This window comes from Myotis daubentonii, chromosome 17, assembly GCF_963259705.1.
Source record: "Myotis daubentonii chromosome 17, mMyoDau2.1, whole genome shotgun sequence".
Taxonomy (NCBI): Eukaryota; Metazoa; Chordata; class Mammalia; order Chiroptera; family Vespertilionidae; genus Myotis; species Myotis daubentonii.
Window position 1 is genome coordinate 1,313,450 of NC_081856.1, and position 13,724 is coordinate 1,327,173.

The 13,724-nt window shown below is 43.5% G+C and overlaps 1 protein-coding gene across 8 annotated transcripts in view; it reads left to right on the forward strand.

Annotated features, from left to right (window-relative positions):
- The window catches only part of NBN (nibrin), a 44,571-nt gene that overhangs the window by 19,446 nt on the left and 11,401 nt on the right, over positions 1-13,724 (forward strand). For all 8 annotated transcript variants that reach the window (XM_059672953.1, XM_059672954.1, XM_059672955.1 and 5 more), the window contains 2 exons: positions 69-507; positions 11,691-11,762. In XM_059672953.1, coding sequence (XP_059528936.1) covers positions 69-507; positions 11,691-11,762 — 511 coding nt within the window. The remainder of the gene's footprint in view (positions 1-68; positions 508-11,690; positions 11,763-13,724) is intronic.

Below are 13,724 nucleotides of genomic sequence, written 5' to 3' on the forward strand. Positions count from 1 at the left end.
ACTATTAAATTACTTAGCTGTGCTCATTGTCTGTTTTTATTTTTTTCTCTTCTTTTTTTAAATCTAAGGGAAAGGGATGAAGAAAATCAAGAAATGTCTTCATTGAAGTCAGCAAGAATGGAAATGTCTTGTTCTCTCATGGAACAAACCGAGCCTGCCTCCCCCTCGCTGTGGGCAAGCAGCGGGCAGCCTGCTCCCCAGAGGGGGCCCGCGCAGGAGCCAGGCGGCCTCTTCACAGGCACAGAGTCCAAGGCCACTTCGAAAACTCCTGCCAGTAAATCTCTTCCTACAGAAAAACTAAGATCAGAAAAAAGGAAAATTGATGATTTAGCCATAGAAAATGAAGTACTAGAAGAGTTACTCCGGGACACACAGCACGAGATGGACATGGAGGTGAAGGTGCTGGAACAAGAGGGAGCCGTCCGAAGGAGAAAGGTGCCAAGGCTGGACGTAGAAGCAGACGGCTCTTTTCACGATGGGACAGCGCCAGAGAGTGACGACATATCTGTAAGTAACACTTTTTAATGAAAAATATTGCAAATGGAAGCTTAGAATGTTAAAAAGTGTTCACTTTTGATATGTGTATTGACAGTATGAGCATCCGTTATGTTTCCTTGAAAACAATTACTATCTTCAGCACCTGTATTAAGTATAAGAATTTGTGGTTGTAAGGTAGATGTTAAAAATACAGTGGCTCTGCCGGTATATAATAAATGACAGCAAATAAAACTGTTATTCATGATTATTTAATAGATTTCTAGGAAGTACTTTTATATCAGACATTTGGCCATGAATATAAGTATAGGAGATGCCTTAATAGAGGAAATGAAGACAGGAAGATAAAGAAAGTTAGTGAAAAGAGTATCTACTAAATACATTTTTTCTTTTACTTTTATTTAATTGTTTATTTATTTTTAAAATTTATCTTTATTGTTGAAAGTATTACAGATGTCCCTTTTTTCCCCCAATTGACCCCCTCCACCCTGTGCCCACCCCTCCCATGCCCTCACCACACTATTGTCTGTGTCCATGGGCTGTGAATCTATAATAATAATCTATAATAATAAAAGCATAATATGCTAATTAGACCAGATGTCCTTCCAGATGACCTTCTGGACAAAGCCGCGGTGGCGGGGGGGCCAAGCCCTTTGCACGAATTTCTTGCATCAGGCCTCTAGTATATGCGTAAATTCCCCAGTTAATCTCTCCCACCCCCACCCCCACCTGCCTTTCTTCTGAGATTTGTCTGTGTGTTCCCTGCTTCTATGTCTCTAGGTCTGTTTTGTTCATCAATTTATTTTCTTCATTACATTCCACATGAGTGAGATCATGTGATACTTATTTTTCTCTGACTCAGTTATTTCTCTCAGCAAAATACTCTCCAGGTCCATTCATGCTGTATCAGAGGGTAAGAGATCTTTTTTTTTATTTACTGCTGCATAGTATTCCATGGTGCAAATGTACCACAGCTTTTTTATCCAGTTGTCTACTGATGGGCACTTGGGCTGTTTCCAGACATTAGCTATTGTAAATCGTGCTACTTAACATATTCTATCTGTTTGGTGTTTGGGGTCTCTTAGGATATAGTCCTAGAAGTGGGGTCATTGGGTCAAATGGGAATTCCATTTTAAATTTTTTTAAAAAATATATATTTTATTGATTTTTTACAGAGAGGAAGGGAGAGAGATAGAGAGTTAGAAACATCGATGAGAGAGAAACATCGATCAGCTGCCTCCTGCACATTTCCTGCTGGGGATGTGCTCGCAACCCTGGTACATGCCCTTGACCGGAATCGAACCTGGGACCCTTCAGTCCGCAAGCTGATGCTCTATCCACTGAGCCAAACCGGTTTCGGCCATTTTTAATTTTTTAAGGAAACTCCATACTGTTCTCCACAGTGGCTGCACCAGTCTGCATTCCCACCAGCAGTGCACTAGGGTTCCCTCTTCTCCACATCCTCACCAGCACTTCTCATTTGTTAATTGGTGATGATAGCCATTCTGACAGGTGTGAGGTGATACCTTATTGTCATTTTAATTTGCATCTCTCGGATGATCAGTGACTTTGAGCATGTTTTCATATGTCTCTTGGCCTTCTGTATGTCCACTTTGGAGAAGTGTCTCTTTAGGTCCTTTGCCCATTTTTTAATTGGATTGTTTGTCTTCCTTTTGTTAAGTTGTCTGAGTTCCTTATATATTTTGGAGATTAACCCTTTATCAGGTGTATCATTGCCAAATATGTTCTCCCATACAGTGGGCTCCTTTTTCATTTTGCTGATGGTTTCTTTTGCTGTGCAGAAGCTTTTTATTTTGATGTAGTCCCATTTGATTATTTTCTCCTTAGTTTCCTTTGCCCTGGGAGATGTATTTGCAAACATTGCTACATGAGATGTCTGAGATTTGACTGCCTATGGTTTCTCCTAAGGTTTTTATGGTTCCCCGACTTAGATTTAAGTCTTTTATCGATTTTGAGTTTATTTTTGTCTATGGTATAAGTTGGTGGTCTAGTTTCATATTTTTATAATGTATCTGTCCAGTTTTCCCAACACCATTTATTGAAGAGACTATCTACACTCCATTGTTGCTCTTGCCTCCTCTGTCAAATATTAATTGAGGGTTATTGGTTGGGTCGATTTCTGGGGTCTCTGTTCTGTTCCATTGCTCTATATACCTGTTCTTGTGCCAGTAACAGGCTGTGTTGAGTACAGTAGCTTTGTAGTATAGCTTGAAATCTGGTAATGTGATTTCTCCTATTTTGTTCTTTTTCATGATTGCTGTGGCTATTCAGGTTTTATTTTGTTGTTGTTCCATATACATTTTTGGAGTGTTCTAGATCTGTGAAGTATGCTGTTGGTATTTAATGGGATTGCATTGAATCTGTTGATTGCTTGGGTATTATGGACATTTTAATGATGGTAATCCTACCAATCTACATCCAGCTTCTCCAGCTTGTTAAAATATAGTTGTTCATAGTATTTTTTTAAATTAAATCCTTATTCTTCAGATTATTACAGTTGTTCCTCTTTTTTCCCCCCATAGCTCCCCTCCACCCAGTTCCCACCCCACCTTTTGCCCTTACCCCTGCCACTGTCCTCATCCATAGGTGTATGATTTTTGTCCAGTCTCTTCCCGCACCCCCCACATCCCTTCCCCACTGAGAATTTTCCATTCCCTTTCTATGTCCCTGATTCTATTATATTCACCAGTTTATTCTGTTCACCAAATTATTTATCTTCTTAAAGGATACCTTTCAGCATTTCATATAATACTGGTTTGGTGGTGATGAACTTCTTTAGCTTTTCCTTATCTGTGAAGCTCTTTATTTGACCTTCAATTCTGAATGATAGCTTTGCTGGATAAAGTAATCTTCATTGTAGGTTCTTGCTATTCATCATTTTGAATATTTCTTGCCACTCCCTTCTGGCCTGCATAGTTTCTGTTGAGAAATCAGCTGACAGTCATATGGGTACTCCCTTGTAGGTAACTAACTGTTTTTCTCTTGCTGCTTTTAAGATTCTCTCTTTGTCTTTTGCTCTTGGCATTTTAATGATGATGTGTCTTGGTGTGGTCCTCTTTGGATTCCTTTTGTTTGGGGTTCTCTGCACATCCTGGACTTGTAAGTCTATTTCTTTCACCAGGTAGGGGAAGTTTTCTGTCATTATTTCTTCAACTAGGTTTTCAATATCTTGCTCTCTTTCTTCCTCTGGCACTCCTATAATTCGTATGTTGGTACGCTTGAAGCTGTCCCAGAGGCTTCTTACACTATCTTCATATTTTTGGATTCTTTTTTCTTTTTGTTTTTCCGGTTGGGCTTTTTTTGCTTTTTCATATTTCAAATCTTTGACTGGATTCTTGGGATCCTCTAGTCTGCTGTTGGGTCTCTGTATAATATTTTTATTTCAGTCAGTGTATGCTTAATTCCTAGTTGGTCCTTTTTCAAATCCTCAAGGGTCTCACTAAATTTATCGGCGGTTTCTAGAAAATTCTTGAAAAACCTTATAACCGTGGTTTTGAACTCTATATCCAATAGTTTGCTTTCCTCCATTTCTGCCATTTGTGACCTCTTTCTTTGGCTCCACATTTTGGCTGCTTCCCTGTGTTGATAGAGTGGCTTTGTGTGCTAGGTGTCCTATAGGGCCCAGTGGCTCAGCCTCCCCAATTACCTGAGGTGGACACTCTTGGTGCACCCCTTTGTGGGCTTTGTGCACAGTCTTGTTGTAGTTAAGCCTTGATTGTTGTAGATATCACTGAGAGGAATTGACCTCCAGGCCAGTTGGCTGTGAGAATCAGCTGTGGTTATAGTGGGAGAACTTCTGTGCTGGAGACACCCTTCTGGGGCAAGACTTGATTCAGTGGGGCTTTAGTGCTCACTGAGTCTGCCCCCTGAGTGTGTCCCTTATGGATCTGAGGAGTTGTAATCTGGATGGTCCACTCTGACCACTGGGTACAGTGGCTCTTGGATCTAAGGAGGTATTAATTTAGCCTCTGCCTGAGGCTACCCAGTAGGAGCTATGGAGAGATCTGCAGATTCCTCTTTGTTTGGGGTTTGGAGGTGCCCAGATGAGGCCCAGCTGTGAAGCAATGCAAGCTGCTGTGGGGCCTTGGGCCTTCTTTTGGATGTTCTGGATCTCTCTGACCCAGCTGCAGTTTATTAGGTAATTTTAGATTGCAAAGGGCCAGGGCATTCATATGCAAAAGCCTCCGTGCACAGCAGGGTCTCAGGGAATCAACAGGGCGGAGCAAACAGCTATAGCTGATCCTCAGCCCTGCCCTAAGAGGACCCAGGTCTCACTGTTCTGTGATAATCGCTGCAAGCACCTCTGAGAGAACGCCGCCCTCGAGTTCCGCTCACTGCCAGACAGTCCAGTTTCTCCCCGTATGAGTCTGGGTCCCCAGAGACTCTCCCAGAACTGGAGTTCAGAGCAGTCGGGGGCTTGAGTCTCCCTCCCGATTGAAAAAGACAACCGCTTCCTCAGTTCCAGCCCTTTCCACGTGCGCCTCCGTACCTCTGCACTTTACTTCCGCACCTCCTCTGAGTCTCAGTGTGCTTTTCTCTTTCCTTCTAGTTGTAGAATTTCCACTCGGCCAGCCTTCCTGTCGTTCTGGATGATGTCCGTTTTGTCTTTTAGTTGTTTTTTTGAAGTGGTTAGGTGAGGCAGCAATTTCTAGTGTTTACCTATGCCGCCATCTTGGTTTTCTGTCCGTTCATGGTATTTTTTACAATCCTTTGTATTTCTGTGGGGACAGTGGTTACCTCTTGCCTTCGTTTCTGATTTTGTTTATTTGGGTCCTCTCTGTTTCTTGATGAGTCTGGCTAATGGTTCATCAGTATTATTTATCTTTTCAAAGAATCAGCTCTTGGTTTCATTGATCTTTTGTATTGTTATTTTGTTTATTTATTTAGTCTCTATGTCATTTATTTCCACTCTGATTATTTCCAGGTCTATATTCCCTACTTTAGTTTTATTTCTAGTCTGGCCCTAGGAGGAGGTGCATAAAGGTCTGCCTATTTGGTTGCCATTTTCTCAACTCTAAATACATATTTGGGATAAAACATGTATAACATCACTAGGAATTATTTTTCATTTTGATCTTTAAAGTCCTATCCTATTTTCATGCATGTTGATAATTGTCTTCCTACTTTGGTCTAAGAAAAGTCTTCATATTCCTCCCTATTTTATGCATCAGTAAGTAGACAAGTTAGCACATTAGGTGAGATCACAGACCTCATGAAATCAAAATTTAATATTCTCCTCCCCCACCGAGGTCTGTTAGCTCCAGCCTCATTCATGGCCATGTGTGGTCATCCCCTCCTATAAATGGCTACAGGGTGAGGACACAACTTAGTAAAAGGATAAGGCATAAGAGATTTGGAGGTACAGTGGTTGTTGAGAATCTGGTGTGTATCCAGCACTATATAAATGAATGACTACTATTGAAGGAAAAAAGTATGTCTTATTTAACCTATATATTGGCATCTTCACGTGAGGGAAAGAACCCTTATTATGTACTTCTTAGGAGTAAACTGCAGATGCCCTGTGTGGAGTAGACTGCAGCTACAAGAAGCACCTGGTGAGCTTTTTATTTTTATTTTTATTTTTAAAATATATTTTTATTGACAGGAAGGGAAAGGGGGAGAGAGATGGAAACACCAATGATGAGGGAGAATCACTGATTGGCTGTCTCCTACATGCCGCTGGGGATCAAGCCCGCAACCCAGTCATATGCCCTTGATCAGAATCGAACCTGGGATCCTTCAGTCTGCAGGCTGAGGCTCTGTCCACTGAGCCAAACCGGCCAGGGCCTGTGAGCTTTTTAACTGGCTCCCAGACCAGAGCCTCAGGGGCCCTGATGCAGGACGGCCAGTTTCTCCCAGAAAAAGTCCCCTCACTGTATGAGGTAGGATTCCTCTGTGGTCTTTAAATATTCTAAAATAGTGGCTTAAGTAAGACGTGGTTGTTCTTTTTTGTGCCGCGCCAGCACAGCCAAGGGTGACCCTGAGTGTGGGCGGTGAAGGATTGAGAAAAGACAGACAAGAGAATGAAAGCTGGGTCTTGGTGGGATGCTGCTTCTTTGATGGAGAGACAGCGCCACGGACTACAAGCCGTGTCTTTATTTTATAGCCAGATGCCACGAGGCAAAGTAAGGGCGTGGTCAAGATGTTGACAACATTCTCGTGGGTTTCGATCCTACTCAATTACATGCACCTGAACTCTATCAAGCCCACATCACTCAGACACATGGGGCCACGTGTTCGGACCCTGAGTTCAAGCTCACAACCATAGCTGTTGTCTATAATTGTGCTGGGAGGGCTCTGCCCTCCAAGCTGGGACTTGCATGTGGCCATGAGAGGACTGTGCCCTCTCCTCAGTCCGAGGCTTGAACCCGTCCAAACGCTGTAGCCGCTCCCCACACTTTTCCTATAGAAGAAGCCCCGAGAAGGTAAGCAAAGCTGCTTGGCAGTTCCCAGGACTCTGCCTTCCTGCTCTGCGGGGTGGCCCCTGCAGCCCTCATGCGGCTTCTGTCCTCTGCGGCTACAGACCCTCCTGTGGCCAGGAGCTCCTTTCCATGGAGAAAGCACGGGGAGAGATGGCCCGAGGCCTTTCCATTGGAGTTCTCTCACTTCCCAAGGAGCTTCCTCAGAAACTGACTTGGAGCTTGGATTATTGGCAGATTTAGGCATGGCCTGTACACTCCCCACCATCCTTCACTCCCCGGCTCCGGGAGAGTCTGGGAGATGCTTTAAACTTGTCACATGGCCGTCCCCAACAAACTCATCCTTGTGAGGAAGGAGGAGAATGGACGCTGAGATACCCTTTCGCCGGATTGAGAACTTCAGACAGAGGGGTCCCTTATTGTCAAAGATTGAAGATTAGCTGTTACTTTACTAAGGGATTAATTGAGCCAAGTGGTCACCGGTGGCGCCGTTGCCACTGCGGTGGAGAGCTAAACTCGCTAATGTGGCCGGCGTTGCCTTCCAGGGATGATGTCCCCCTCCACGCAGGCACGTGGCTTCTGCTTGCACTGAATTTCCATCGTCATGTTCGCTTGGCCTGTTCCAGAGCTCTGTCCAGGCCTCTAATGTCACGAGTGTTTAGTCTTTAGAACGGGTGGGCAAACTTTTTGACTCGAGGGCCACAATGGGTTCTTAAACTGGACCGGAGGGCCGGAACAAAAGCATGGATGGAGTGTTTGTGTGAACTAATATAAATTCAAAGTAAACATCATTACATAAAAGGGTACGGTCTTTTTTTCCAATAGTTTTATTCATTTCAAACGAGCCGCGGGCCGTAGTTTGCCCACGGCTGCTTTAGAAAGTTAGGTCCCAGTTCTGTTACTGTTGCCACACCTTTGGAAAGGCATTTGCTTTAAACCCTTTCCTCCTGTATTTATTTCTAATTTTTTATGATATGTTTTTATTTTCTTTCTCTCCTCTTGTCCAATTACATGTTAATCTTTTTTATTAACAGCCTTTTTTTTTTAGTTCTCTCCCAGATTGATCCACTGCTCACAGTGGTCGCAGCCGTGTCTGGCAGTGGTTGTGGTTTTAGTCAGAGAACTTTGGTCCATCCGTGTGGCTGCTAATCACTCTTCCTAAATATCTACTTGGACTGTGCGTTCTCCCTGGGCTCCTGTCACCAAGGAAGTGGCACTGGAGCCCAGGCTGAGAGAGACAGGAAGTGGCACAGACCCCATGACGCCGGGACCATTAGACAAGGCTTTTGTGCACCTGAAAAGATCTTTCATTTAAATGCCAAGGGTTAGCCCGGCCGGTGTTGCTCAGTGGTTGAGCATCAACACATGAACCAGGAGGTCATGGTTCAATTCCCAGCCAGGGCACATGCCTGGGTTTTGGGCTCAATCCCCAGTAGGGGGTGTGCAGGAGGCAGTTGATTGATGAGTCTCATCATTGATGTTTCTATATCTCTCCCTCTCCCTTCTTCTCTCTGAAATCTAAAAACATATTTAAATGCCAAAGTTTACATGCTGTCACATTGTCAGGGGATATTAATTTTGCTCTATAATTCTACAGCATAATTTTCTTGTCTTTATTTTACTACTTGAGAATTCATGACATTCTGAATAAAAATACAGTACAAAAATATGTGTAAAGACTTTTGGAGAGTGAATGGCAATTTGTGGCATACCTTTGGGTATTTTAAAAGTTAAATCACTGTATTCTAGCACTGAAAGGACAGAGCAGGACTGATGGCTGTGTCCTTAACCCCTCTTCCAAGAAAAAGCCGCAGGGTATATAAGTTGCACTATAATTTTTTAGTGAAAATCTTGTCACAAAAGTATTTTTACTTTCAATGTAAGATAATTTTTAAACCTTTTTTGTTTTGAGAGAAATGCTGATTCACGTGCTGCTGTAAGGAATTGTATGGAGAGAGCTCATACCCCTCTCACCCTGTCTCCCTGAGGGTGATGTCTTGCATGACTGCAGTCCATCAGTCTTAGACAGTGTGTGGTCATTTTTAAATCTTTAGTTTTGTCATTTTTAAGAATTTAAAATGTCGGAAAATACTTGAGGATGCTCATGGATTAAAGGAATTGCACTTAATATTTCTAGCTACAGAAGTAATTATCAGAAAAAATATTCCTTAATCCTTTCATTTAAAAGCTTTTTGCAGTTTTAAGAAGGCAATGAATGTGATACTTCTCGTTGACATTGGATTCTTTAGTTATATTTCAGAAAGGCAATTTCTAAACTATGTTGAGGGTAGAACTGCCATTTTCCTATTTGGGGATTGAGATGTGGACTCTAGCCTGTCTGTGGGGTTTTGCGTAAGCTGAAGTGGGAAGCTGCTGGCTAGATCCTCCTGCTGGCGGCTTATTCTGACGTAAATGGCCGCTCTGCCCAAGTCTAGGCCTTACTCTCAGTCTCCCAGCCTCCTTAGGATGCAAACAGGACTTGGCACCCACTGTGTGCACACGTCTCCTTCCCCTCTTTCCGCCTTGCCGGGAGCCGGTCCATCCTTGCTGTTTCAAGGGACCTGGCATATATGGCATACTGTTCTTAATATGTTTGCTCACCTTCTTGGCGCTGTGTTTCAACCAAGGTCACCTCTGAGAAAGGTTGAATCCCCAGGTAGGGATTTTCCCCTGAAGTTAGGGAGGGAATAAAACCCCTCAACTAAGTGCCAGGCGGGTAATTAATCCCTTTAACTACGAACAATCATGCTTAAACTACATAATCTTTTCTCCCTGGAATGGAGATAAGAAACGCCCTAACCTTTGTAATAGAGATTGATAGGATTGAATCAACTGGTATAAATACAGTTGTAACAAGACAGAAACACTCAGAACTTAGAACAGAATCAAGAAGACAGAACCTACATGGAGCCTAGAGACAGAAGAACTTTGCTGGAGAGAGCATGCCAGAGGATCCTGGAGAGGGACTGGCCTCGGAGCCTAGAGACAGAGCCTAGCGGGAGAACATGGCAAGGGATCCTGGACTGAACCTGACTACAGAGATTGGCAGGAGAACCTGACTGGAACCTGGCTACTGAACCTGACTGGAGAGCCTGGACAAAACCTGGCTGGAGAACCTAGCGAGGGAACATGGCCACAGAACTTCCCTGGAGATCCAAAGCAGAACCTCTCTGGAGATCGAGACCAGAACTTGGCTAGAGATCCTGGCTAGGCTGCTGATCAACTGAACGCTGTCTCCGTGTCATTCCTTCTTCGCCGACTCCGTCCACACCTTTGGGGACCCCTGGACCCGCTGGGGCTGGACCCCGGCACCGCCTCCCAAAGCCCAGTGTGAGAGCCGCCTCCCTGGACACCCCAGGTTTCTGGCAGCCCTGCCTGGGCCTCCTTTGTGGTGCGCCCAGTGAGGACACTGACGGGAGGGGGTGTTCAGTAACTAGGCAAGGCCCCTTAGCCAGGTTTTGACAAATGGGACAAAAACACAGGTCTAGCCGCTGGGATAAGTCCGATGTCTGGGTGGGTTGTAGTTTGATTCTCTGCGATAGGAAATGAAACCTTGTTTGAGAGGATGAGCCAGTTTGAAGGAGCGAGCACCACGGGAGAAGGCGTGGGGGGAAATGCTCTCCTTGTGGGAAGCTTCCTGGGTGCTGTGTGCCAGCGCGGGCGCGCACGTGGTGGGCTGGGAAGGTAAAACCCTAATCTCGCTGTGGGTAAATACATTCACATGCTTTGCCGCTAAGCAAGCATAGAGTACGTTTGTTTTTCTGTCCTTTCCAACTTTCTTACTAAAATTTTCCCAAATTTGATTACTGAATCATGGAAAATTTCATGTAAAACAGTGTGCCCTCCATTGTCTCAGAGGGACTGCAGTTTCACTGCAGCCTTAGAAGCCATCTGTGTAAGACGCTTTTCTCTAGAACAGGGTCTGGATACATGAATGTGAAGGAGAGTGTGATTATGTACAAGGCAGACTCCAGTTTATTACAGATAAACATTTCAAATAATTAAAGTAACTTTCTTCTGGGATTAAGGATGATTTAAAATTTAAATCTAAACATAAATTTAGATAGACTCCCTTCAAAGTGTTTTTATTTTTAACTCAAAGTAATACGTAATGTAGAAATATGGAAAATAAAGAAACATAATGACAATTAGTTGACAAACCCTACTGTCTGCAGAAAACTGTAGTTAATATTTTGGTGTTTCCTTTTTTAAAACATATGTTGCAAACTTGGAATCTATTGTTAATCATCTACTGCTGATATAGAATATTATGCACTTATATTATGACCATTTCTCATATAAATATATAATTTTGTTAATCCTCATCTGAGGATATTTTTTCCATTGATTTTTAGAGAGAGTGGGAGGGAGGGGGAGAGACACAGAGAGAGAAACATCAATGTGAGAGAGCCACATCAATTGGTTGCCTCCCACAGCGCTCCAACAGTCCTCAGACCAACACTCCAACCACTGAGCAAAACCGGCTGGGGCCCACTTCTCATATTTTTAAATGTCCCTTACATGTATAGGTTCAATCCCTGAACTAGATTGCTTCCAGCTCTTTGCTCTTATGACTAACTCATACTGCAGTATATTTTCTACATATATGTGTATTCCTATTCCCATCCCATAGTTTCTCTGGGAAAGATGCTTAAAAGTCAGATAACTGGACAGGAGCATGAATATTGCTGAGGTTCTCAGCAAGGTACCCTTTTATAACTTCTTTGAACAATATATATATACTTTCATTTTTAGAAAGAAAATGAAATTGGGAAGAAATGTGAGATCAAGAAAGAATCACTGCCATCAACTAAAGAAGAGCCATCTGTGAGGAAACTTTTTATTTACTTTTTCTAAAGATTTGACTTCTATGGGACTATCATCTTGTCATTTTTCTGTCAGTGTATATTCTCAGAATTGATTCTCTTCCTGCATTTTGGTCTCATAATTGTGCCTCCTCCTCTAGAAATGGGTGGATCATGTTGTAACCATCCTACAGCGAACAGTGTGGAGATTCCCTGCCCTCTACCCTCATTGTCACATCTGTGAACCTCAGGTCTTTCGTTTATAAAATCACGTTAGCACTTAAACAGGGCTGTTGTTTCTATCAAGTAGAGTAATGGATGTGAAAATTTTCTGAACGCTGAAACACACCAGCAAAGTATGAGGCCGTTGCTTTATTCGGCTCCTGATTGCAATCTGTCGCTCTCCAATGAACCTTTGCTTGTTTCCCATTTTCCTTCTCTCCCTGTCTTTATCTTAGTCCTGTTAGCAACTTCCTTGTGAAAATATATGAAGCAGTTTAAAAGCTGAGACATAGCCCTGGCTTGTGGGTAGTGTTATGCCCAGATTTCAAGATTCCCGACAGACCAATAGGGAGCCAGCCAAGTCCAATGCAAAAGCAGAGAGGCTTTATTATTATTACAGACCGGGTCTGGCTCCCAGCCTCTACCGACGCAACGGCGAGATGAGAGTGCCAGCCCCGTGGGAAAAAAAGGGGTTTTAATAGGGGGGTGGAGTGAGGGGAGGAGAGATGACTGTGGGCCCTGGCGATTGGCCAGGTGCAAGTCGGGTCTTGTTACACAGGATGTGGTCATATCTGTGGCGCACACGTCCCTTGATTGTCATTGGTTAGTTTAAAGAAGTCCAGAGTGTGGCTAGCAGGGGCTTGGGCTTCCGGGAAGAAGCCTTGCCGAGCACATGGCCAAGGTAAGATGGAGGGGGTAGCCCTTACCCTGGGGCAAGATGGAGGGCGTGGCCCTCGCCCTTTCAGGTAGAGTGTCGGCCTGTGGACCAAATGGTCCCGGGGTCCATTCTGGTCAAGGGCACGTGCCTTGGTGGCAGGCTCCTCCCGGCCCGGACCCTGTCAGGGGCCTGCTGGAGGCAGCCAGTTGATGTGCTTCTCTCACACTAGTGTTCTCTCCGTCTTTTCCTCTCTTTTCCACTCTCTCTAAAAATCAGGGGAAAATATCCCCGGGTGAGGATTAACAACAACAAAAATAATTAAAATGGAGACGTGGCCTGGGCAGCTGTGCAGCGTGGGTGTGGCTGTTAGTTAATAACAGACGATGCGGAGACGCTCAGTTGGCCAGTGGCCAGGAGGGAGGCTCCAGGCTGGTTTAGTAACTGTTAATCCCAAACGAAAAAGGGTCTTTCATTTCAGAAGGTAGTGTGTCTAGAATTAATGATTTTTCTGAGGTGCCAAAAATAATAAAAATTATTGAAAAACCAAGAAAACTTAAATATAGTAGATAAGAACTTGTGGAGTGGAGTGTATACTAATCTTGGAATATGGTTTTATTTGTTGTTGTTTTTTTTAATATATTTTTATTGATTTCAGAGAGGGAGAGAGACAGAGAAACTTCAGTGATAAGAAAGAATCATTGCTTGACTGCCTCCTGCATGTCCCACACTGAGAACTGAACCTGCAACCCAGGCATGTGCCTTGATGGTTAATCGAATTGTGACCCCCTGGTTCATAGGTCGACACTCAAGCACTGAGCCATGCTGGCTAGGCTAGAGTATGGTTTTAATGAGAAGCAAACAGTACTAAGATTTCTTGCCAAGAAAATATGTATAAGAAGATAAATTGTTTATTGAGATGATATTTATTAAAATAGGCTACTAAATTTGAAATACTAAGCTTTTAAAATGCCACATGCCCTCTCTGTCATAGATTAGCGTGTTATGTTTTCAAAGTTAGAGAGTGCTTGAGTAAATACTTTCCTGGTTTTGAAATAGATATGATTTGATTCCAAATACAAAGTTCCGATGCAGAAATAAACCTTT